Source organism: Neopelma chrysocephalum, unplaced genomic scaffold, assembly GCF_003984885.1.
Source record: "Neopelma chrysocephalum unplaced genomic scaffold, ASM398488v2 Primary Assembly neopelma1_117, whole genome shotgun sequence".
In the NCBI taxonomy this organism is placed as follows: Eukaryota; Metazoa; Chordata; class Aves; order Passeriformes; family Pipridae; genus Neopelma; species Neopelma chrysocephalum.
The window spans coordinates 1177673-1203586 of record NW_020897779.1 but is presented as its reverse complement, the minus strand read 5'-3'; the positions used below and the strand labels follow the sequence as shown (position 1 = coordinate 1203586).

At 48.5% G+C, this 25914-nt stretch overlaps 3 protein-coding genes across 8 annotated transcripts in view; 1 reads left to right on the top strand and 2 right to left on the bottom strand.

Annotated features, from left to right (window-relative positions):
- KLHDC3 (kelch domain containing 3) overlaps positions 1–10868 on the bottom strand; it is a 22417-nt gene extending 11549 nt beyond the window's left edge. Inside the window, exons 1-3 of one of the 5 annotated variants that reach the window (XM_027697018.1) lie at positions 10694–10868; positions 2525–2760; positions 196–372 (exon numbers count right to left, since the gene is read on the bottom strand). In XM_027697018.1, the coding sequence (XP_027552819.1) occupies positions 196–372; positions 2525–2678 (331 nt within the window). In that variant the 5' untranslated portion in view covers positions 2679–2760; positions 10694–10868. Of the gene's footprint in view, positions 1–195; positions 373–2524; positions 2764–5677; positions 5793–8971; positions 9024–10410; positions 10459–10693 lie in introns of those variants that run through there. The other 4 variants (XM_027697022.1, XM_027697019.1, XM_027697021.1 and 1 more) reach the window with 4 other exon arrangements.
- Positions 10869–11014: 146 nt separating this feature from the next.
- Positions 11015–12226, top strand: MEA1 (male-enhanced antigen 1). Its single transcript, XM_027697028.1, has 3 exons — positions 11015–11272; positions 11352–11463; positions 11530–12226. Exons 1-3 carry the CDS (start codon positions 11057–11059, stop codon positions 11691–11693), a joined length of 492 nt encoding a protein of 163 aa, XP_027552829.1. The 5' UTR covers positions 11015–11056; the 3' UTR covers positions 11694–12226.
- The window catches only part of PPP2R5D (protein phosphatase 2 regulatory subunit B'delta), a 27682-nt gene continuing 13866 nt past the window's right edge, over positions 12099–25914 (bottom strand). For both annotated transcript variants that reach the window (XM_027697016.1, XM_027697015.1), the window contains exons 11-16: positions 23220–23390; positions 21084–21211; positions 18950–19051; positions 16683–16755; positions 15309–15425; positions 12099–14950 (exon numbers count right to left, since the gene is read on the bottom strand). In XM_027697016.1, the coding sequence (XP_027552817.1) occupies positions 14813–14950; positions 15309–15425; positions 16683–16755; positions 18950–19051; positions 21084–21211; positions 23220–23390 (729 nt within the window). In that variant the 3' untranslated portion in view covers positions 12099–14812. The remainder of the gene's footprint in view (positions 14951–15308; positions 15426–16682; positions 16756–18949; positions 19052–21083; positions 21212–23219; positions 23391–25914) is intronic.

Below are 25914 nucleotides of genomic sequence, written 5' to 3'. Positions count from 1 at the left end.
TTTTACAGAGATTCAAGTATGCAGACACAATGGCCACACTGCTCCCCTTCTAAAACTGCTGAAACAGCCTGTGACACCATTTCCTCCAAACTGTCACTGAGGGATGGGAAAAAGCTGGGGAGCAGTGTGGTGTGGCAGAGAGAAGGTCTGATCAAGAACAGTTATGACAAGGAAGAGTGAGAAGCTGGAACTTACTGACATCAAAAGCATAGAGCACATTGCAGGCTCCTTCTGTGTCGTTGCGACCACCCCATATGTAGACGGTGTCATCAATTAGCACTGCTGAGTGCCCATACCTCATGTAGGGCACCTCTCTCACGTGGTCTCGGCTGTTTGTCCACACTGGAGGCAACTTGATCCAGCGCAGAGACACTGAAAACACAAGTTTGAGCCCATGTCAAATGCTAAGCCTGCTACATTGCTCTCAGGTCATAACCCATCCTCATGGAGCTTTTTTTCCCCTATGACAAGATGCAGAAGTAGTCAAGTAAACAAGAGAAAGCTGTGTCTGACCCCAAGTAGTAGCTAATTAAGAAATATAGAAGGAGGTCCTCTGGAGGAGCAGAGGAGTCTATACAGAAATAGGCTCTGTTCTGCAGCAATTCATTGAAAAGGCTCTGGCTCATCCTAGACTGTGAATGAAGATACAGCACACACAAAAAACAGGGAAAGGAAAAAGAAAAAGTGCAGAGATGACAGTGAATGCAGACAATGTTCCAAGCTAGTGACATTGTTGAAGAGACTCAAAGCTGGAAGAATGAGCAGCACGGGAGTAATTCACTGCAGTAACATGCAAGGGAACATACCTGAAGGCATCACTTGGACTTGCAGAAGCGCAGTTTAAGTAAAGCAAGACAGCAGCTTTGCAGGAACAGGGTTTGTTTGCTTTTGTTTTCTCAAGCTATAGATGAGATGGCTGTCTGTCTCCTATTATACTATATTCTACCTTCTTGCCAATCTATACCCAAGTTCTCCCTGCTAACTTTGTGTTACTAAATAGGAGTTCCTTGTAATTACTGGTTCTCCTTACTGGCAGCCTGTGTGTTGTGTTCAGCAGTAGCCAGAGCAGTCAACAGGTATTTACAGGGTTTAATGACAGTGCAGGAGTAACAGCAAGTGTTACATGGCCATTACATGAGAGCATCAAACATTCTACCTCACATACAGCCTCTAGGTTTGCTCTCTACATGGAGCTAACATAAAATAGAGCAGAAAACTATAGTTCCTCTGAAATACTAACATAGGGAAAGGGAAAAGGTCAGCCATCTTAAAAGGTAAGCATTTACCCCACTGGCAGAAAGGGCACTGAGGAAGCACATCCAATGCTAAAGTCAAGCTACACGGGATGCTTCCTACCTAAAATACAGTCTTCATCTTTGGAAGACTGAAAGAGACCAATCAAAATCTGGTATTTTGGCTTTAGCACTGGAACCTGACAATGCTAACTGAGCAAGGGCTTGGGAAGCCACTGCCACCTCCCACACGGTGGCTGCAGCATCATGACACTTTAATATTTGGGAGTGGTAAGAAGGGAAAACAATGCAAGAGCATTCCTTTGGACACAGTAATTATGCTTCCTCATAAGAATGGTGCTCTACTGGCACGTTCTACAAGATACAACATTCAACTGTGTTGAGTGTGAAAGTCTAGTCTCTCTGGACAGAGAATGTCTTTGTTTACAGGATCCTGAGCTACTCTCTCCTCTACACTGTGAGCAGGTCACCTTGGCAGCTCTGTGTAACCAATGCCTTTATCCCTGCTGCACACATCAGTCTTAAAGAAGTGAATTCATTGCATCTTACAGACAAACTACTTTTATCTACACGCCCCAGGGGTGTTAGCAGAGAATTCAGCATGCTGTTCAGTCTGCAAAACTGGTCATTAGTTCTCTGTTCTTGGCTCTGTTTAGCTGGACCCATCCAAGCACCTCTGCAGTTTTTCAACCACCTGCCTAATTACAGGGAAATATTTCATGGACCAACTCAGTAACCTTTTCAGTTCAAAAAGCACTGAATCAACAAATACAGCCTCTGCCAGCACAGCCACGACTCCAACTCAGCCTCATGACAGGTACTGGCTAACCTACACAAACAGTTGTCAGGTGCCCCCACAGGGAAACAGCTCAGGAGCCTAAACCTGGAGTCTTAACTGGGTGCGCTGGCTCCCACCCTACTCCTTCCACGTGAGCTGAGCATGGACCTGGAGGGGGGACCTGAACCAGCTAGATATCACTTCTTTGCACCCGGCATTCACAGAGAACAAGGACAAAACATGGCTGTGTGGCTACTTCTAGTGAGTCCTTACCCCAGCAGTCTGCTGAACTACAGCACCTCTGTGCCCTGCCTCTGAAGCTGAAAATCCAAAGCTGCACAAGGAAAGAGGCTCCCATCCACTCTGATAATTTTTTTGGAAATTACAGTCAGACAGCATGTTACAGTGTAACACCTTAGGCAGCAGTAGGCAAGAAAACTAATAATTGAGCCCAGCAAGACAACTCCTTTGCACACCACAAGGACACATTTACCTGCGTTAAAAACGTGGACGTCGATCTGCCGCAGAGTCTCATAGTCTTCTCCAGAACAATATCCGCCAAAGGAATAGACCTTGTGTCCGACAGCCACAGCTGCGTGGTTCACCCTCCGTGGCCCACCTTCCAAGTGCACTGCCCACCGTAGCATTCCTCCCTGCAAGCCAGATGGTCTTCAGGGCCCCCAGTGCCACAGCCACATGCTTCCTGGGCCACCACAATGCCACCTGGCTCTGAGAGAGAATGATAAAATAACATGATCCATCTCACAGATCTTCCTATCTTCCTTGAATCCAGCTACAAAGGTTACATTGCTGTATCCTCATTCATCTGCATCCCAACTGGAGACAGTTTTACTCTCACCTCAGGAAGGGCATACAGGGCAGGTATCATAACCTGAGCAAGTCTCAGAGGAGCAGGCAGAGATGCCCTCACATACAAAAAACCCTCAGGGTGGCTGTACAGGCAGCCCAAGCCAAACACCTTTGGCGAAGGCAGCCAAGTGCAGCACGCCTGGCCATGCCCTAGTCATGCACACATCATGTACATGTCAGAACCATTTGTCCGCATGAATGAAAACACACAGCAAGAGCCAACTGTGAAGGTGAAAAGAACAGAGCCAGAGGGAAGAGAGCATGCTCTTTGGATCAGTTGTGAGAAACAACAGAGGAAAATACTAAAACAAAACACCCAACAAAAAACCTTCAAAGAATCGCACCCACATAAAGCAAGCAAGTTGCCATTATCGGGGTGGATGATGACACCAACATTTGGCCTCACTGATTGGAGTCCTAGGGTCCAACCTAATCAGACACGAGAGAGCAGAAACCCCCAATCTAGGTAGAAAGCTCTTTGCTAATGCTCAGAAAAGGCCTTTTTCTCCCACAGCAAATCCAGGCATAACTATGAAAATTCTGTAACATCATATCTCTGTTAAGCAACTGATATGCTTCATTGCTCAAACAGATGGCTTAGATCATATTTTAGAGAAGTCACCACAGTTCATTCTTGCAGAGATTCTCCTTTGGATCTTAGAATCTAGAGCAGAGCCTGGGTGGTTCTGAAAAAGCAGGTCAGTTTGATTTTTAACAGTTTTCTCACAACTGAAAAACAGCCATTAGAAGATATGTCAGTGTTTCAAACAGCATAAATAAAACTGTCTTTTTTTATTTCTTGGTTCTAGGTTATTGAAAGATGCAGTCAGCACGCTCCCACCCCACACCCAGTTTTTGCATTTGCAGAATCCAAAGAAATTTGGGGATGCTTCTGAATAATTTCTAAAATTCCTACACATACATAAAATTCCTAAACTCTGCCCCTTTTCTTTTGGAAAGCAGTGAGCTTTCACATGAAGTTTCCTCTTTCAAGTTTCTGAAGTAGCTGGAGGGCAGCAAAAGGGGCAGCGCCCCCAGCCCTTCAGTCAAGTGTAACCACTGCTCACAACCAGGCCTGACCACCACAGTGCCTGGCCCACCCACACATTCCCATTTTATCCCCACCCATGTAAAGAGTCAGAGATGCCACCAACAGGGAGCTCCTGGCATGGGGCAGAGCTCAGGCTTCCAGCTTCATCCACTCATTGTACAGACAGTTCAAAACCACCCAGTAATCAGTCATCTCATTCCAGAACTCGCAAATCTCATAAAAAATTGAGTAGCTTCTTTTTAAAGTTATTTCTTTTTCAAGTTGTTTTCAAAATAGAGACTGGCAGCCAGAGCATGCTCTGTACCTGAAAGTTACAACAAAAGGACATGTGCAAAGCCCAACAGAGAGCATCCTGAAGCCTTCCTGTAACACGCAGATCAAGGAGTCTCTCCTGCAAACCTGCAAACTTCTTCATGCAGCACCTACCCTAACCTAAATTGCAGTTAATAACCCAGAAAGTCACATCAAGCTTTTCTCCAGCAGAGGTGCTCCAGAAGGGCCCAGGAACAGCCCTTGTCTCCTACAGGCCGTGCTTCAATTTCAGATCTAGCAAGTTTGGGTTTTGTTTTTCAAGTTACTACTTTTTTTAAGCCAGGCAGCACACTTGTGTAAGTCCTCTGCAAAGCTACAGAATAGACTAGTTTCCATGGAGCCCACCAAAGTCACCTTTCAAGCTATTTTGAAGGCTCCACATTTCTATATCTGTTTTCTGCCTCAGTCAAAAGTTACTCCTGAAATATCTAACCAATGTTTTCCTCAAAATCTCTTCTTGGTTAAGTGATTCTGCAAAGGAGCTTAAGTGGACTTTATCACCAGCATCAATATTTTCAACACCCTTCAGACTGAGTTTGATCCAGGAAGACCAAGAGGATGAATCTTACTTCTAAATTCTCTGCTTGGTTCCTTGTATGGAGAAGCACAGCTGCCTGGCATGGCAAGCAGGCATCATACCAAGCCCCCTGCCTTTTTTATCAGAAGGGCTGGGAAAACTCTTCCTCACCCTTGGGAGTTCACTCAAGTCAGGTGAAAGGAGCTCACTGCTGCCAGAGCAGGACACTGGTCCTGTCACTGCCACAGGAGCCAGCTACCCTTCCCCAACAGTTTCATCACTCAGATCAGAAGGCAGCACACCCAAGATGGGCCACTGAGAAACAGCTCCAGGCCCTGCCTGTGGCACTGCAGGAAAGATGCTGAGGTTATAGCAATAATGTTGAAACATTGTTTCCTACAACTACTGAGAAAGTTGTTCCCAAGATAAGCCCTTCCCAGGTGACAGGCAGGTCTAGGGTGGTGGTGAGGCCAATGGGGTTGAAGTTGGCTGTGCTTCTCCTTGGCTTGGGCCAGGGATACCCCTTCAGAGCAAACACAGAGCTCTGCCAGCACAGCCTCCTGCTGCACCTCCTCAGAGCCACGGAATGCAAACACTCATTTGAACACTTCATGAAAAGAGAACAACCAGAAGTGTAAAGTGATCTTTACAGCAATATATTAAAAGGCATGGGAAAACACAGGATTTAACAAGCTGCCATGGTTTTTCCAAACCCAAGTGCTCTCCTCTACACTGTAATAAAAGCATCAATCCAGACTCCAATCTTCTTCTTCTGCCACTAGCCACAGCCCTACCCTGAAACTGTTGCTCACCCCTTTCCAGCCAGCACAGGTCCTCCCCCCTGTCCTCGCTGCACAGCCCTGTCTCCTAAGGATATCCCCCCACACTCCTCCCCATGCTTTCCGCAGACAGCTCCAGACTCTCCGATCCTGCCTTTTTTGGAATTGTTTCATTAGACCAGTCTTCTGCCCAAAGCCAGTTTTCCTCCTGCTAGTCCCCACTGTGCATTATCTGCAAATATAATACACATATTTTGAGAAAAAACTGTTTTCTGTCCTACAACCACGCACACTGTTAAGTTCCATTTCAAATTTTGATTCCCAATCATAATTTATATAAGTGATGACATAAATATATCACTTTTCAACCTCATTCCTATGAGGACTTCTTAATAGGAGGCATTAATACACTTGACATTAAGCTGTGCATTAGGTTTCTTTAAAGATCACATAGGACACAGCCAGGGAAAGAGGAAAACAGAAAAACTGACAGGAAATAATTTACTGACAATTTCCCCCATTTGTACAACATTAGGTCATGCAAAATACATCCTGTGATTTCTCATCTAGGACACTAATAACAGGTATGTAGGCTACAAAACACAGAAATATTAATAAGACACTTAGAGAACTGGGAGGGCACTGGCTGCAGGAGGTGATACACAGAATCACAGAATGGTTTGGATGGGACCCTAAAGATCATCCAGTTCTGACCCCACTGCCATGGGCAGAGACACCTTCCACTAGACCAGGTTGCTCAAAGCCCTATCCAAGCTGGCCTTGAACACTTCCAGGGACAGGGCATCCACAACTTCTTTGGGCGACCTGTTCCAGTGCCTCACCACCCTCACAGTAAAGAATTTCTTCCTAACATCTAATCTAAAGCCCTCTTTCAGTTTAAAGCCATTCCTCCTTTTTCTATCACTACATGCCCTTGAGAAAAGTCCCTCTCCAGCTTTCCTATAGGCCCCTTTTAGTCACTGAAAGGCCACCATAAAGGTCACCCTGGAGCCTTCTCTTCTCCAGGATGAACAACCCCAGCTCTCTCAGCCTTTCCTCACAGGAGAGGTGCTCCAGCCCTCTGATCATTTTCACAGCCCTCCTCTGGACCTGCTCCAACAGTTCCATGCCTTTCTTGTACTGGGGGCTTCAGAGCTGGGTGCAGCACTCCAGGTAGGGTCTCACCAGAGCAGAGCAGAGGGGCAGAATCACCTCCCCTCAACCTGCTGGACACATTGCTTTTGATGCAGCCCAGGGTCTGGGCTGTGAGTGCACATTGCTGGGTCATGTCCAGCTTTTCATCTACCAGTTCTGCTAAGTCCTTCTCAGAGCTGCTTTCAATTCCTTCACCCCACAGCCTGTATCAGTACCAGAGGTTGCCCTGGTTTAGCACCTTGCCCTTGGCCTTGTTGAACCTCATGAGGTTCCCCAGGGCCCACTTCTTGAGCTTGTTCAGGTCCACCTCAGGCAAACCAGGTGCTTTTTCAAACAAAGCAAAGGCACAGTTAGTGACAGTAACATGTATCATGGATCAGAGAAAGGGCTTTTGCACCATAGAAAAATTAAGCTGGAATCATTTAAATCACAGAAGTCAGCAGTGAAAGAGAAGGATTGCCTTCTACATGGATTTGTGCAGACACTGAACTAAGCATGTGTCCCTTTTCTGGATCCTGCTGAGCCACTTCTCTCCTCCCCAGAGCTGCACCTCTTTTAGAGCAGCCACCACACTTCATCTCTGCCCACAGTAGAGGCTGGTTGAAGGCCTGAGGCATCTCCTTTGACTGATTCAGCATGACCAGGTGGAATCATGCCCCAATACTCCCAGGAACTGACCATAAACGGAGACCAAAAAGCTCCATCAAAACAAGCATGTGTTTCTTATACAATGAGAGAAGTTTCATTTTCTAGGTGAAACAAAACCCAGGAAAGTGCACTCCCACATGCTTTGCTAGCTCAGCATATACTTGCTCACCTTAGGTGAGGAAGCTCCAGCTGCCTCTGTTCCCCCAGTCTCAACTGGAAAAAGCAACGTACACACACACTCGGGGTCTCCTTCGCAGAAGGGCACACGTGCTTCTGTTCAAGCCACTGCTTGCTTCCACTGATGCACATCAGCTCCTCACTTCACCTCTCCAAAAACTCTTCGATTTTTGCAGTCATACAGGCAGCAATCATGCAATGTCCACAACTCCTCATTTCCCTGGTCTGTCGTAATCTATCCAGAGATACAGTCAAGCACAGAGAATTTTGAAACCCTGGTACGTCCTGTCATTAACTGCCAGAAAGAAGAGCATTTCTAAAAATCAGGATACACTTCACCTACTGTTGAAGTACCTGATGATGATGGAAATTAAGTGAGCCCAGCAATGAGTTGTTCCTCTACCACAAAGCACATGGAGGCTAAAATTAAAAAGTGGTCAAAATAACCAGGTGTGGTCCCACAGAAATGCCTGGATCCCACCACTGACTATGCACAGCACCACAAGCCCAGGTACACACTTTCAAAGTAAGTGGTGCAACAACAGCCATGGGGTGACCTCAGACTGGCTCTGTTGCTGCAGTCAGGCTGGCACCTGAGCACAAGTAGAAGCTCACACATCCTTAGCAGAGAAGTGGCTATGGATGTCCTTTAGCATCTCCCTCGTTCCTTGTCAGTGCTGACTTCCAGCATAGGGAGCACAGCAATTCACCTGGAGCACTTCACTGCTAAGCAAAAGAAAAATCAGATTTAAGGCAGCTCTGCATCCTTTGAATACAGCACCTATAGACAACATTTCTAAATCTCTGGCTGTGCTGGTGTCTGAAGATACATTTAATGCCTGACACAACCTTCATCCCAACTGCTCCAGCTTACACCTCACAAGAGCCTACCAGCACAGCATATAGATGTCTGAGATCACCAGAAATCACTCAATAATTTCTCACTAGCATATCTTCAAAACTGTTGTGGTGACTTGAGCATAGTGGCATAGATAGGAAAAACCCCCAAACAAACAAACAAAAAAAACCAACAAAAAACCAATCCAGTAATGATAGTTTTTAGTCAGATTTTTCACCTGTTTATTCTATTGGCTTTAGATGTACTATTTTCAATCCCTACAATCAGTTATGAAAACACTTCATTCAAGATAAAAAGCTACTGAGCATCTCCACAGACAGTAGCCAGGTGATAATTTTAGAACAAAAACACATATGCATGGATCCACTTCTTTGCACAAAGGGAGTTCACATTCCTCTATGCACACAGGAAGAAACCTAGAGCCATTTCTAAAAGCTGCTCAGATTAGCCTTGCTGCTGTCAATTCCCACAGCAAGAGGGGGAAACCCAGCAGAAAGTGGTCTGGATTTTCAAGGACTCACTCTGTCACCCCCAGAATTACAGCTGCACCCCAAGCAGAGCAGCATACTGACCCTGCAAAGCCACTCCAGAGAGCAAATCCTACCGTGTGGCTGCCTCAGTCCCGTCTCCCAAAAGACACCACCAGCCACAAGGTTTAGTAACACTTAAAATAGCCCAGCCAGCTCACAGCAGTCCATATAGACAGTTCTATTTCAAGCACATCCAACATACTGTTAGAGATAGCATGGGAACAACCCGCTTTCTTCACTCATGCTTGACATTTATCTGATGCTTTGACTATTTATGCTAAGGCAGTGTGAAACTGCAAGCTTGCACATTCAGCAGCTTGGACAGTCACAATGCAATTCCAGCACCAGTAAACTAGACGGTGCTAGAACAGCCCCTGAGCTCATTAACTGAGACTGATCTGGAAGCTCATGTTAGCCATGGGAATCCCAGACCATGCTGCTCAGGCACAAATTTATTCCAGTGTCCCTCCCTGCAGACAGCCTCACTACCTCCTTATTTCTGACCAAATATTTTGCCCACTGCTGACTTACTTTTGGCCAAAGCCCAGGTGAGATTCTGTACCTACTGAGCTGACTTATCTTCTTCACCTTGCCTCCCAAAACCCACGGCTGCTTCTCTATTGCTTGACCCCCTCTCCCCCAGGAATTTGTCTCAGCCTGTCAAGCCGTTTCTGCCATGCCAAGGGCAGCCCTTGGGAAGAAGCAGGCTCAGGAAAGCTGAGCTAACAGTTAGTGTGGCATTTTTTGCTTTATGCAGGGCTGCACTCATTTCCTCCTCTGCACCTGCTGATCCATCGACACAGATGCCCAGGCAGTGTTCTGCTAGGCTTGGACACACACATGGCAGGCTCACAGGTGCCAGCCTTCCCTCTGCCTGGTGCACAGGGCTGGGGAGGACCAGGCACACAGCCCCACACCTGCCAACATGGCCAAGACTGGGTGAAACTGTAAACAGGCTGAAACCAGATGAGCCCATAGAGATGGAGAGAGAAGGCACGGTGGAGGTTACACCAGGGCGAGAAGCAGAAGGGCAGCCTCCCTGACATGCCAGGGGAGGAGAGGGATGGGTAGGAACACAGAATCCTTTAAGGTTGGAGAAGACCACCAAGATCACTGAGTCCTGCCATTAAGCCAACACTGCCAAGCCCACCACTAAGCCATGTCCTGAAAGTGCCACATCTACATGGTTTTTGAACACGTCCAGAGACGGTGATTCAACTACTTCCCTGGGTAGCCTGTTCCAACGCCTGGCCACCTTTTCCATGAAGAATTTTTTAAAATATCCAATCTAAGTCTTCCCTGGTGCAGCTTGAAGCCATTTCCTCTTGACCTGTCACTTGTTACCTGGGAGAAGAGACCGTTCCTCACCTGGCTACTACCTCCTATCAGGGAGTTGTACAAATTGAGAAGGTCTCCCCTGAGCCTCCTTTTCTCCAGGCTGAACGCCCCCAGCTCCCTCAGCCGCTCCTCATAGGACTTACTCTCTTAACCGCTCAGCAGCTCCGCTGCCCTTCCCTGGACACGCTCCAGCACCGTTGGCCGCCCCCGCCCGCCCGAGCCCCTCGGGGCCGCCCCGCGCCCTCATGCGCCGCCCGCGGGCCCGGCCGAGGATACCCGGGCAGAGCGGCGGCCCCGCGCCCCCGGCCCTCACAGAGGGGCTCGGCGGCGCCTCCCGGCCTCACCCTCACCCGCCCCCAATTCCAGCACGGCCCCGGCAGCTTCCCCCGCCTTCGCCGCCGATCTCGCTCAGCCCCAGCCCCGTACCTGTACCCGTACAAGGCGCCTCGATAGCCCCGCTCCGACGGCTGCGCCCGCCGCTCTCTGGGACTTGTAGTGCGGCGCGGCCCCGCCCGGGACAGCGGGTGCCCTCCCCCGCCGGGGCGGCGCTGCCCCGAGAGGCCCTTCCGCGAGTGCCGGGCCCCGGCCCCGCTGGGGGGCGGCTCCGCCGCGCTGCTCTGGCCCCGTTCCGAGCCGAGATGGCGGCGCCCGAAGGCACCGGCGGCGCGTGCCCGCGGCACAACCCGCCCCGCCCGGGGCACGCGCTGGGACTACAGCGCCCACAGTGCCCCGCGGCGGCCGCGGCGGTTCCGGGCGGTGGCGGCGGCTCCGCGGCGCCGCGCCCTGTGCATGGCCGTGGCGCCGAGCATGGGCCCGGAGCGCGTGTGTCCCCGGGAGCCCGGGCTGCCGGAGGGCCCTGACGGCGCGGCGGGGTGGAGCGGCGACGAGGAGGAGGAGGAGGAGGAGGAGGAGGAAGGTGGCGGCGGGTACTTGTACCAGCCACTGAGCCAGGAACCGGAGCAGGGCCCCGGCGAGGCGGGCCCCGGCCTGCAGGAGCGGCTGCAGGTACCGCCCAGCGCCTCCCGCCGAGACGGGGATGGGGGCACCCGTGGTCCCGACCCCCGCTGCCCGCTTTTCTCCACAGATGTTGAGGCTGCACCTGCCCGACCCGCCGACGGACAGCGAGGAGGAGGAGGAGGAGGTGGCGGAAGGCGCCGCGGCTCAGAGCAGCCGCAGCTCCATCCCCATGGATGCAGGTAACTGCGTGTTCGGCAGGGCCCTCTCGGGGCTCCGCCGCGGTCTTACGCCCTCTCTGTTCCCAGAGCATGTCGAGCTGGTGAAGAGGACGATGGCCAGCGTGAAGCTGCCTACCCTGGGCATCCCCGCCTGGGCCAGCCAGATCTCCGAGGAGCAGTGGAAGGACGTGGTGCAGCGCACACTGCAGGCCCGGCAGAGCCTCGGCGGTCCCCGGCCCGAGTGGAAGTGAGAGCTGAGCTGCAGCACAGGAGCTGCAAACCCCAGCCCTCCCTCCACCCTGCAGGCACCCGCTGCCTCCAAGCCAGGTGCTGACAGGACTTGCCAGTATCGACCTTTCAGTTTCTCCTACTGACATTGTCTGATTTACCTTCCCACTCCTCTTTCCTGGTTCTGGCTGGTGCATAAGTCAATGTGATGTCCTTGTGTTGGCTTCCTCTGCCTCTGAGGAGCCTGACTGGTTTCCATACCTGTGTGCATGTGGGGCGAGGGGACTTAGCTGGCTTTGCCCAGGTTCCCTCAGGACAAACACTGGACTTGTCCCTGTGCTGACAGTACCTGAGAAATCCCTCTCCAGGCTTGGGCCCCTCCTCCCAGGACAGGGCCTGTGTTGGAATATCAGAGGCAGAGCCAGATGTGTCATTCCAAGAGATTGGTTTTATTTAGTTCTGTACATACAGGGACATCTGTACAAAATCCAACACTTTCATACTATGTAATGCTCTACTGAAAATAAAGTACACCATATGTACATATGAACTGTAAGCAGCTTAATACTTGTGTCCAGGGGGTGAATGCAGTAGTTTTGCTTGTTCCCTTGGGAGGAGGAAGCCAGGTGAAGTGGAAGAGGCAGCTCCAGTTCTGTCCATTTGGCTGACATGGGGAAAGGCATAGGCAGAAATGAGCAGCACTAATGCTAGAAACCAAGTATTGAGCAAGGGGCAGCTGTAGTGTGGCAGATACAGATCTGCCTATGAGCAATACATGTGGTGAGAGGGTGAGCACACTTCCCCCTTTCTCACATGGTCCCCTTCTGAGGTGTCCAGGACACTGGAATGAATAGGCAGCAAACAAAGGGTGAAGGTACTAAGCCTAAGTTCCCTGACCCAGAACAAGACACACAAAGCTATGGGAACACTGAAGCTGTACGGCACGTAGTCATGATGCGTTAAGAGTCCTGTCCCTGCACATGGCACGACTCCAGCAGCATTCCTCTGGCCAGGCTCAGGGGCTGCCAACAGAGACAGACCATCTGCAGGAGTGTCAGCCTCTGCACACCACAAGTCTCTGTTCCTTCCACAGGCAGAGCAGCCTGCAGCAGGGAAAGGCTGCCCAGCAGCAAGCAGGCTTGAGTGAGGGCACACCATGCTGCAGCAATCTAAAAATGAGGTGTTGGCTTATAGCACAATACTAAGAGCCAGTTGGAAAGCCTGCACCGAAAGGAAGAAGCATCCCGCCCAGCCTGAGCCCAGCAGTCCTCATCTCCACTGTGCCACTCTGGTGCACCATCTGGCATCACCTGGTGCATGTCTACATGCTGTGCCAGGTGTGAGGTAATTGATTGGCAGCTGATCATGAGCTTGGAGTAATGTTCAGTGTAAGCAATAACCTCCCTGAGGTGTTCTAAAGTCTCCTGATGAACTGGCCTGTTGTGGAGGGGAGGTGGGGTCCTGCATGACTGGGGGGATCTCACACACGCTCACCAGCTGCTCCAAAGAGATGGTGGCATTCCTTGTGAGGGCTGAGCTGAGAGAGACCTACACAGGGCAGGGAAGCAGGATACAGAGGTAAAAACAGCCTGGTTGGGGTTGGAGGAAAGATGTGTTGCACACCAGCAACACATATTAGAGAGGATAAACCTCTGACCTGGGAATGGTTTACTAGTGAGGACAAGCAGATACACTAGAACCTTCTACAACATTCCATGATGCTGCAAACAGTGTCAGGCTAGCACCGATGCCGTAAGCTCCCCACACTACTGCAAACCCACTTAAGCTTATGTGTCAAGAAAGCAGGTGCAGCAGGTAAGCAGCAAGGAGGACTCCCTTTTCTATCACAAGCCAGCCTCTGAGGTGGCACCTTGGCCTGGCACTGAATCTGCACCACAAAAAATAGGGGTGAAAGCTGGATCACAGTAGCACCCAAGCGCTGCACAAGCCCCTGGGCTATCAGCAAGTGTGCTCTAAATGCTAATTTAGCAGAGTCCCTGATGCACCAGTAATAACTAACAAGGGCCTCAGCTCAAGGGCCTCAGCGGGTGCCAAAGTAACAGGGCAAGGTGAACTTTGGTCAGAGCACCCACAGAAGCAATTCAGCAGTAACACTTGGCCATTGATCATGACAAGGAGACAACTAAACACTCAAACTCAGCCACGCCCCATAAGGTGTATCCATTGCTTCCGCTAACTTGCAGAAATGACTTTAGCAGCACAAGCTTCCTAGAAACCCTGGCCACTGCAGAGCTAAAGGTGGGATACAGAGACAAAGGGAGAGCTGCAGGAGTATTTTAATTGAGCAGGTAGAAGAAGAAAGCAGAATTCAGTGGCTGACACCTGTTACAAAGCGGGAAGTTAATTCTGGGCCCACAATTAACCCAAGACATCGGAATGGAGATGAGTCAGCACAGACCAACACAAATAGCTGAAGGAATCACTTTCCCACAAGAGAGCTTCTAAGGATGCCCGAAAGAGAGGGCAACAGTATGTAGTGCTTGCACCCAGCTTTACTGGGGGTGGTGAAGCACTGAAACCCCCACTCCACTGACAGAGGAACAAAACAAGAGGCTTGGAAAAAAAGAAAGGTGGAAGCAAACATCTCCTCCACTGTACGTAAGACCCTTCAGCTGTGGAGCTGCACCCCAAGGCAGCAAAGCCTCCACAAGCTCTGCTCCTGCCTCAAGCTCAGCCTGACCTCTGAGCACCACAGGGCTCAGCTGCACAGGCAGCACAGGGGCAGGCACGGCAGAGATGGGCACTTGGGGCTTGGAGCAGTATGCTGAGCCACGCATGGTTGCCTCTGGCCAACACAGAGCCTGAGCAAGGCTCTGGCTTCCAGGCAGAGTAAGAAGAGGTGGCAGCTTGCAATGAAGTGAGTCCTGCCTGATACGATCAGAGGTCAGGCAGGCTTCCTTCATGCATGCACAGCCAAGGTGAAAAAGCAGGAGGACATGACAGTGGTGAGATACAAGTTATAACGTAAAACCAGATCTACCCTGGAGGTATGCAGATGGAGTGGAGGACAGGCACAGCTCACCATGTTCATTCCTTACTTATACATGAGAACCGAGTGCATTTCCATGACCCCTGGAGGAAAGGGATGGGGCAGAGCTTCCCAGGCCAGCCCCTGAGCCCGTCAGAGAGCCTCCTGGCTTGAGGTGAGAAACTCTTCTGCTCTCTTGTGGGCCTCCAGGGCTTTTATAGTGTAGACGTCCTGCGGAAGCTCAGATTTCCGGCGCAGCAAAACTTTGTCCTTCTTAATGTCTTTCAGCATCTACAGACAAACCAAAGGAGTCAGGGATCAGTAGCAAACCCCTTCACCCTTCACCTCTTCAGCCTCTGACTCCAACCACTCTAGAATATGCTGGGTGACACTGCAGCATGCTGCGGAACAGGCTAAGAGCCAAACACAGACTAAAAGGACAGAGAAAAGTCCCACTCACACTTTTTCCAGAGTGGGAAGGTTAGAGGGAAGATTAGATAAACTCTGTTCTTCAGACTACAGTATGATCTTTTAATGATCAGGGACAAGAGTAGGGTCATTTACCCTCAGAACACTTGGAAAGAGCCAGTTCTGGCTGTTGGACCCTGAACTGAGAGCAATTGTGGAAGGACTCTAGTCACCTACGCACCTGCACAGCCTCCGTCTCCACTGTTTTCTTCAGTAGCTGTATATCCTCTGCAGTCGGGGTCTCTGTTTCCATACAGCACACAGAAGGCAAGGGTAGAGGTGCATAATACATGGGGTACTGCAGACAACACAGATAACTGGAGAGTCAGCACTCCATACAACACCATGCCTTCTCCCTCAGCATCCTAACACGGCATGGCACACTTCTAGCCGCCCTCTCTGGCTCCCACAAAGGTAGTAGTAGGTACACAGACAGGAAAGGAGCATCCTCTCCTACCCATTCCTACCAATGCCGTCTGAGTCACAGCACGCTGCATGCACAGCTGCAGCTGAGAGCATGGCCCATAAACATGTATGTGCATTACTTAGAGGTCAGTGCTACAGAAGGCCAGGCTGATAAAACACTGTCAACATTCCCAAGACACTGGGTTTTGGGAGGGACAGACCACTGCTGCAGCAGTGTGCACAGGACTGGGATCGGGTGCTAAAGCCTGCTCTCATGGGCTGAGGAAGCAGGTTAAGACCTCCAGCACATTCTTGTCTCATTCATCCTAGGTTCTGTTGTCACAGAGTCACAGATTATGCTGAATTGGAAGGGACCCACAAGGATCATTGAGTCCAACTCCTGGCCCTGACAGGACCATCCCCAAGAGTCACATCATGTGCCTGAGAGCATCATCCAAATGCTTCTTGAACTCTGTCAGGCTTGGTGCTGTGACCACTTCCCTGGGGAGCCTGTTCCAGCACCCAACCACCCTCTGGGTGAAACACCTTTTTCTAATATCTAACCTAAACCTTCCCTGACACAGCTTCAGGTCATTCCTTCAGGTTCTGTCACCAGTCATCACAGAGAAGAGATCAGTATCTACCCCTCTTCTTCCCTTCATGAGGAAGTTTTAACTGCAATGAGGTCTCCCCTCAGTCCCCTCTTCTCCAGGTTGAACAGACCAAGTGACCTCAGCTGCTCCTCATACAGCTCCTACTCAAGGCCCTTCACCATCTTCGTTGCCCTCCTTTAGACACTCTCTAATAGCTTAATATCTTTCTTATATTGCAGTGACCAAAACTGCACACAATATTCAAGGTGAGGCCGCCCCAGTGCAGAGCAGAGCGGGACAATCACCTCACTCGACCAGCTGGAGATGCTTTGCCTGATGCCCCCGGGACATGGTTGGCCCTCTTGGCTGCCAGGGCATCGCTAACTCATGTTCAACTTACTGTCAACCAGGACCCCCAGGTCCCTTTCCATGGCACCGCTTTCCAGCATTTCATTCCCCAGTCTGTACCTACATCTCTGGTTGCCCCATCCCAGGTGAAGAATCCGGCACTTTCCCTTAAACTTTTTGTGGTTGGTGATTGCCCAGTTGTCACCCACCTGAGGGTTCAGCCGGGCCAGTTCCTCTATTTTCTGCCACATTTCTTCTCGTTCCTTCATCCTGAACCTTCCCCTGCAGAGAGAGAGAGAGAGAGAGATCAGGTGTAAACTCCTGGGGAAAATGCAGCTTTCACTCACTGGATGACAAAAGCAAGAGACAGCAGAAAAATGCAGGCAAGGAGAAGAGCTGCCCTGTCCTTCAGAGACCCCTAATTCTACCTACAGGTGACATGAGGCCAGAAGAGAGGACACATTGCAACTAGCAGAAGGTAGGCAGGCACACTCCTCACTCACCTCAGAGCACATGGTGGCAACAGTGGGCTGCACAGGTACTTTTTCCCTGGCTTTGTGCTGCAGGAGTGGACCAGAGTGTCTGGTTTCTGGGGTAAAGCAATGACACTAGTCTGGATTTCAAAGACACATTTTCCTGGTGTCCCACAGATGCAGAGGGACAAAATGACATTTCCAATAGAGCTGGAGTTCCACTGCCCACTGTTACCTCTGTCTCTAGCCATAACACACCAGAGAGCTGCCTAAACCCCCCAGGCACAGCTCTTGACCTTGGTACAGACTTTGGCACACATTTTAAGCCAGCAGGGCCACTTATAAATCCCAGGGCAGTGAATGTTCCCAGCAAACAGAGGTGAGCATCCACCACCCCTTATTCTCTTCTACATTTTAAACATCTGCACTAAAATCTCAGCTTTATTTCTGATTTTAACTATCCGGCTTTCATCCCAGCTAGAAGTCTCTTTAGTGCCCTATCTATCCATGCTAAGGAAGTTTTTTTACTCTGTAATAACATCACAACATTAACACAGAGTTGAGCCTTCTTGTTCTCACCCAGAAAGGCCTCCTTATCTGGGTCCCTGTGGCAGGGAAATCCAACTTAGCTGAGGAATTGTATCATGTTCACCACAGTATAATCTCAAATTATGCTGCTGAAAGATATTTTCACATCCTGCACACCAAACTTTCAATTGATGTTTTACCAGTTTTGGTTATCCAGAACTGCAAAAGGTATATCCTTGATAAAAATCCAACACAAGGTTTTCTGAAGCCTAATTAGGCACAGAGGCATACTAGACCAAAAAAAAAAGAATCATCTTAACATGAGCAGAAAACAGTGCAGCTCTACCTATCCATTCATTGAACAGCTCTGAGCTGCTTGTTGAGCTTTTCCAGAGCAATCCTCCATCAGCCACACACCAAGGCAGAGAACAGTCACTCTCAGCAGGTCAGTATGAGTAGATGCTAAACAGGGAGAAAAAGCTTCTAATGGAAACATCAGGTAGATCTTGTAGGAAATGTGCTGTCACTGACTGAAAAATATATATGCAGATATTTGTGGGCTTCACAAATGCCCTAAAATGGGAAAAAAAGAAATCTTGCTTGCTCCCATTTTAGATGTTAACAAAACCTTAATTTCTCCATAAGTGGGTTACCCATCCAAAGCTCTGATTCAAAAATTAACTTCATTATTTACTACTCTTCCACAAAACAATGAAATGTACCCCAGAGCTCCCCACTCCCAGCAAGGACTAGCCCACCACCATCTTTGGCTCATTTGGGAATGAGAAACACTATTTTCTGTCACTAAGTCAGAAAAAGACCCTTGAGAAAAAAAAAAATCAACAAAGTTTCCTTCTAGCTTACTGGACTGACTCAGCTCACCAAGGCAAGCTATACAAGCACCAAAACCAGCAGAAGGAAGCAGAAAAAGTGAAGTTCTTTCCTCTTTACAGCACCATGGCACAGGTACTTGCTGAGCTCAGATTTTATCTCCACCATCTGCTCTTTGAAATTGCAGGAATTATTCCATCTTTATCACTGGAAAATTGAAAGCATCCTCTGGTATGAAAGATGCATTATGCCCACTGCAGCAAAACTCTTTAGAGTTTTTTAAACCAGTAGGATTCCACTGGTATCACTACAACATTTATGAGCTGGTAAATATTTCCATGGCAGAGCATAAGCATCTCTGCAAAGCTGAGTATCTTCTACATTGCAATCTATTTCCTTATGACTCTGTCACTCTTTTCTAAGCAACCTAGTTCACCAGGACTGAAAGAATTTCTATCAGGACACACATTTTATCTCTTCTCATCTGTACTCATAGTTACTGCTGAGGAATCCTACCTTTTTTACAAAATTACTTGTAGCACCTTTCCATTTCCCCTCTGCCAACTGGCATCTACCATCTGTTACTGTACCCCAAGGAGACTTCAGGATGAGCTCAAGTAACTTGGCAAAAACCTGTTACTCACTTCTGCTTCTCTGCCTTGTATTGCTGCGTGCAGTCATCAAAAAGCTTTTGGTTCATCTCCATGAAGAGCTTCAGTGCATTGTAGATCAGCCCATGGATTGTTCTGCAAAGAAACGAGGAAAGAAGAACAAGTCATGGTGGGTAGGTTCTGAGACCTGAGTTAGCACCAGCAGCACAGACAAGAGGTAACAGCAGCAGCAACTCATTCTATATCTGTGTGACAAAAGATTTTTATGCAGTTCCAGCTCCTACCACAGGAAAACCCCTTCCACAAACAGAGCAGAAACTACACTATAGGGAGAAAGAGATGGAGAAGAAAGAGAAGACCATTGGGGCAGGTCTGCTCTACCGTGGTCAGAGTAATGAGTGCAAAAATATGCATTCCTGTGTTCATTTCTTGTAGTTAAAAGTGGGAAAGAAAGGATGCTAGGAGCCTGTTCAGGGCTGTTCTCAAGGGGGCTTTAGTGCCTCACACAGTTCACCTCATATATACAAAATTACTTTTTTGGGCTGCCCAGTATTTGGTCATGAGCTTGTCACTGAGCCGCCCAAAACACAGACAGGCAGCAGCCCTGTAGAGATGGGAACTAGCACAAAGAATGCCACAGAAGAAAAGTCGACTTTGTGCCAGCAATTTATGGATGGGTTGCACTGTGTGTGAGCTCCCTACAGGACAAAGACTCTCCTGGGGAATAAAAACAAGTGTTGAAGCTGTCTCTGAAAGACCTGACCCAGAGGCAAAAGATGAGACTCAGAAGATTGAGCTCTGTGTCTCCACCAGCTCTACAAATGGAATAAGGAAGAGAGATGTAGCCATACTGGACTTAAGCAAGCTGTCCAAGCAAAGAGATGAACTATGGGAAGGAAGACAGGCATCTGACATACTCAACCTGCCCTGTTTTAGCTATTGCTAAAACAAAGACAAGGAGAAATAAGAGGAAAACACTTTCAGGACTACTTCTGCCATACCACTGGGAAGCAGACAAGAAGAAAAGACAGAAACAGCAGAATCATGAAGCTTGACTGCTGCAAGGACACAGAACTGGTGAAGGGTTTCAGACAAGAACATAAAGTCCTTTGCTGAACTTTGATCAGGAGGGGCAGTAACACTGAATGAGAGAGTGTCTGAGCACATCTGTCTGCATGGACATGTGCACACATCACACGTATGTGTGCATGTATGTGCCTGTCTGCACATGTGTGTGCCTGTTGGTGTCTCTGGGTGTTTGCGTGTGGTCGTCTGCACATCTGTGCCTATTCCAGACTTTAGAGCACCCTTGACTGGTGGCTCCAGTCCATGCTTTCTGATAGAATGGAGAGCAGATTAGTGGGGAGCTCTCTGCAAACAAGCTCTACCTCACAACTTTGTCATTGCTACCACAGTATACTACTGAGCTCTGGACTTGCCTAGCCTCCTCAAAATTAATTATTTTGCTTTTTTCCACTCTCTAGAATAGAGGAAGATGGCTTTTTTTTTTGGCCTTCTTGTGGTTTTTGCTGAAAGACTTTAGGATCTCAGCTGTGGACCAAGTATTTTTAGCTGATTCATTAAAAGGAAGTGTGTTAGATTAAATTAACTAAACTTGAATTAACCAGGTAAGGAATCAAGTGAAGGAGAAGTCAGTAGAAAAGAAGTTGATAAAAGAACCATAAAACAGAGTAGTATCTAGGAATCAGACACAGGGGGCAATATTTGACATGGACAAAGCTGCCCAGTTAGTTCTGCTTCCTCTGTTCTTCTTGTACTCAAGGAGTCAGGCACTGCATTAGCCAAGGTCTCTGCTCATGGAGAACATATAGGCTGGACATTAGCAAAAAAGTAGACAGAAGTCAGTGGGAAAACCTACAGCACACCTCGGAGAGACCGGCAACATTACTGACAAGCAGGTATCAAAAGCTACGACTTGATGGCCCCCAAGGCTGGTAATTGCAGGTGCCTCAACCCTTGCAGAAGCAGGCCTCTGTGCTCTGCTGTGGCACTTTTCCATGCTGATATTAGTAACAACCTCCCTGCTCAGCACCTGGTGCCACCGAGTGCCATGCAACATTGCACTGCAGCAGCATGCCCCAAGATTGCCAGTGGGTCAAGCAATCTGGCATGCACAGCAAGTGCCAGGGCATGTGGGAAGACCTACTTGTTCCAGTGACTCTTGGAGTTCTTGTAGAGCGCTGGAAACATGATCGGGAGAATTTTGGCTGCATTATCGCTGATCAGGCTCATGATATATTCGTTGTTCCAATAGTACAGCGCTCGCTCTGCCACCTGCAGTAGGAGAGAAAGCCATCCTTGGAAAGGCTCCTTCCAGTAACACCTGTGGTGCACAGGGAAGCCATCCCCCAGTCGAGGAGCCCACATGCTTCCCCACAGCACAGGCAGCAGGGCTGACCTTCATAGACTTCTAAAAGGCCATTCATCCCTGCTTCCCAGCCTTCTTTCCCTGAGACTCTGTCAGACACTTCTCACTTTCCTGGGAAAAACATAATGTTCTTGAATAGACAAGCCTACTGTCGATATACTGATGACCCCAACACCCTTTACACAACACTTGAGGACAGTAATGTCATCTGCTCCAGGTCCCAGTTCAGACTAGCACCAAACCTCCTCCATTTCTTCAAACTGTCTTCTGTAAAGTTCCACTCCTTCCTGGCTTTTCCCACAACAGAGTCTCTCAGGGCTTTGAAGCATGCTTCAGTCACTAGTCCCACAATTCAACCCCCTGATTTAGTAAGGGTAAAAATATGGAAAATCTTGGGGCAGCCATCCTGCCCTAACAAGACAAACAAGTTTAACAAGTTTCCACACAGTGACGGACTCAACCACAATTCTTCATATTTACCACAAATCTGGGCAATGCAAGCTAATTTTTGCATTTAGCGCTAGAGAATGCCTTAAAAAACCTAGGAAGAGAGACATCCAGACTCAGTTTTATATTTCAGATGGAGAACTAACTATATGCCCTTAACATTTTGTTCTACACGAGTAAACGAAGGGAAACTCACCTTGTGTTCACTTATCTAGTGTTTGGTTTTCCAAACACTAGATAAGCTTTTGTCTGCTAGATTAACAGACAACCCACTCAGAGAAAACTCACTCCCACCAAAGTGTTCAGACTTACTAAGAATTCAGTTCCTAATTTTGCTCTCAGACAAGCTGCAGACATAGAGACTGTTCAGCCTGACTGTATGGGACACCTTTGGGGTAAATTTTCCTAGGCTGTAACGTGTTTGCAACTTCTCCAGGCTTTTCAGTCTTGTTTTTCAAAGAGTTTGGCGGCAGATGATGGCTGCTATCAAGTACAGGATGTCTCTCCTGCAGCCTTTACCTGACTTTATTCAATTTCCTTAGTTCCCTTTGGTAGCTCCCTCCATGCCCAAAGGTCACATTAATCCTTTGGTTCCCATCACTACACCAGTAATCCATGTCCAGCTGATTTCCATCATGCTCCCCTACTCCTTTACAGGAAATTATCTTTTACATACACGTGACCTAGACTGATTTTATTGTTGGGTTGTAAACACATGACTTTGGACCTCCCTATACCAAAAGACAGATTGAAGCCAGTCTGCCTTACTATGCAGTCACATTCATTTGGGAGATGCCTATGTCACTATTTCTTTAACACCCCACCTATACCAGGGTCAACAAGCAAGCTATCTTCTTCCTGGGCACTCTTCATGGCAATCTAAAACACTGAGCCAAATACACCTGCTAGGAGCTACTAGCAGGTCCTACCACCCTGTACATTTTAAACCCTAACACTACTATCCACAGAGATTGTTTCAGCTTCCCTTCAGTGAGAACAAGGAAGAAGGAGACTCCAGCACTTTTTTAGTATACCTCATGCTTTACCACCTATGCCAGAAGAAAACTAAGTACCTTCTCTGCATAGTCTCTTTGGCTGGCATCCCTCCAATACTGCAGAATGCTTGGTTTACTGCAACAGGGGGACACTGGATGGATCTCCTGTCTTTGCTAGCCAAAACAGGAGGTGGCAGAGCACCTGTGCTCCAGCTCCAGCCTGCTGCAATACACAGTGCTGAACAGCACAGAGCAGCAGGAGGGGCTCCACTGATATGCTTTGTTTTCTCTTTGGATGAGCTTGCTCTGTCGTTGTGGTGAGGATTCTCACCACATCACCCCAATACTCACCCTGGTCACACCTCCACGTGCCACTGATCCACAAACACAATACCAAAAGCTGTGGTGTCACCCTCACATGCCAAGTGGCTTACATGTCAGTGCTCTATTCCCTCCCTGTGCTGCAACCCACCTGGAAGTGCGGGCTGGAGACACACTTGGCCAACTGCCTGAACAAGGGTTCCATAACTTTCACAAACTCAGATGGCTCAATCACGTCCAGGATCTCCTCCAGTTCATTTAAAAACATCACCTCCTTGGGACTGTGAGTTTTCGGCCAGAACTTCAGCAAGCCCACAATCACCTGAGTGGGGAGGGTACAGAGACAGCATTAGAGGATGAAAGTTAACACCAGCTGCAAAATAAATTTTTAAGGATCCGGTCACAACAGCAGAGGGCAGGAAGTAACAGAACAGATTTTCTCAGAAAGTCAGGGTGGGTTACCGGGGAAGAAAGAAGACAAAAGCCCAAACTCTGCCCAGTGACATTCATGACAACAGCTCTGCCTAGGCTGCTACAATTCCGTACTACAAGCACAAAACTTATAACCACTTTCTTTCCCCAAACACAGCTTAACACAGAAGGCTGAAACTGGACTGGGCAGCAGCTGGCCGACAGTGCAGAGTAACCATGGGAGACCAAACGGGAAATGCTACAGAGAAGGTCTCTGAAGAGTCATTATTCAAAACACCGCAGACCTTGAACACTGGGGAGCAACGAATAAATAATGCAATGGATGGGCTTGGGACAAGGAAAGGAAGTTCTACTTCACACAAAAGTAACCAGATTATGGAACTCATTCTTGCAAAACTTTGTGGAGACTCAAAGTCCAGAAAGACTCAAGAATGTAGCAGTCAAGTTTGTGGAGTTTACAACTAATGGTTTTAATTAAATATGACAATGCAATATGACAATACTTCTGGCTAAGTAAACTATTGCTTACAAGATACGAGAAGAAAATACTAGAGCAGGGCTAGATTTTATTTATTTTTAATACCGCTTCCTGTCCTACCCATCTGCTTCTAGACACTGTCAAAGGCAGGATCCAAAATCCTGCAGACCTTGACTCTGTAGGAAGAAAAAATGCTAACTCTGTGGACACTAGAGTCACACGCAGCTGGCAGTAGGAGTTAGTTGCTCTTTCAAACCTGTGTGCTTCAGCTACCTGATCCCAAAGCCAGCACTTGAGAAGAAGTTCACAGCAGCAGAGGAACAGTAGGGGACAATGCAACAGCGAGATTAGAGACACCTAAGCATTATGTTTCTGCCAACACAAGGCTTGAGAAGCCAGCAGTTTGTTATGTTCAGTGTTTGTCATTAGTCATGTCTGCCATTCAGGCAAGAGTTACCTTCAGTGACTCAGAAGTAACTTCTCCTACCGCTAAGGCGGTCTGAGGCGTGTCGATTCCGTCTTTGCTATTACTGAGCACATCTGAGGCCTTGCTCACCTGGCAGTCTTGCAGACTGCTGTTAACACAAGAGCTACCATGTTAAGCCTTGCTGAGCAAGCTTCTGGGAGGCCGACTTGAGGTGAGTGTGGACCCAGTGAGTAATCTGGCCTCCTTTCAGCACTGCTGGTAACATCTCCTAGTGCATTCAGACCCTTGCTCATGCACAAGCCCTGTAATTCTTCCAGACTTCAACCCCAGTCATCTCAGGGGTCTATTCAAAACCTTCACAAGCAGGATGCTTTAACAGGACACAACCTGTGGCAATTTAGCCTTGGTATGTCTGGTTGAGACACAATGCAACACTCACTAAGGTAATGAAATTGGGTCATCCCACTGCTTTCCACAAGCACCAAACCAGACCTGGGTCTGCAAGCCAATGGCCACTAACCCGTTATTCAGGAACCAGTGATGAGCTATGGAGCTTTACTATTTGAATAAGCTGCAAAATGAATCCTGGAAATATTGACAGATTTCCATTTCTCTCTTTTCCCTCAACCTAAGAGGTGCATTGGCAGGAGACTGTTGGACTGGATGTCAGCCACAGGAAGTACTCATCATGATCAGGAAGCTACTTTACACAGTTTGTTTCAGAGCAGGCTTTTGGGAACACAGGAAATGGAGGACCCACGTTTAAAGGAAAAGCTAGGAGGTCTGCTTCAGCACTGCTGGTGTCAGAGCTGTGGAGCCAGGAAGCTGACAACAGCTGACCAACTTCTATCAAGCACAGTCAGGCTCACCATGAACGCACACATTTAAGCCAGAGAACAGAACGACCTCAGCCAGCACTACTCATTAAAACGCTCACACTTTCTGGTGCTCCCTGCTACAGTGACACAAGCACATGTTCTTTGCCCATCTGCTGTTTTGAGTCTGTGAAGCTCAGCTCTGTAGAAGACATTTCCTGGCCTGAAGTGGGTGGAGAAACACTTGTCTCCTTCTTGCACCCTCTGCCAAGCTGGCATATAGCCTGGTTAGCACTGCAGGTCTGTGCAGCCAGTAACTAGAATATGGGAGGTCTCCACTGCTCACACATTTTAGAACCTGCTGTTTCCCAGCCCTATATCCTGAAGGCAAATGTGTCTACAAGGTGACTTAACACTATGAAGGTAGCAAACTGATGCTAAAGCTGGAAGGAGAATACTTTCATGAAGGAACAGTGGCTTGCCTAAGCAGATCTTTGTGTCCCAGGTTCCTAACCTCATCTCCACAGTTTTGAAACCAACTCCAACAGTCTGGAGGGGTCTCCAATATTTCACAGCCCCCACAAGCTCACACTGGTTCCATCAGATGGTCATGTGTTTTGTCTCTGCAGCATCTGTCACTAGCTGAGAGCTCTGAAAGAACAGCTTGGTATAGTGTTCCTTCTGCTACACCAAG

Coding starts and splice junctions, on each gene's coding strand:
- MEA1 (XM_027697028.1), top strand. CDS start 11,057: ATGGCCGTGGCGCCGAGCATGGGCCCGGAGCGCGTGTGTCCCCGGGAG. Junction 11,273..11,351: donor GCCTGCAGGAGCGGCTGCAG/GTACCGCCCAGC, acceptor TTTTCTCCACAG/ATGTTGAGGCTGCACCTGCC. Junction 11,464..11,529: donor CTCCATCCCCATGGATGCAG/GTAACTGCGTGT, acceptor CTCTGTTCCCAG/AGCATGTCGAGCTGGTGAAG.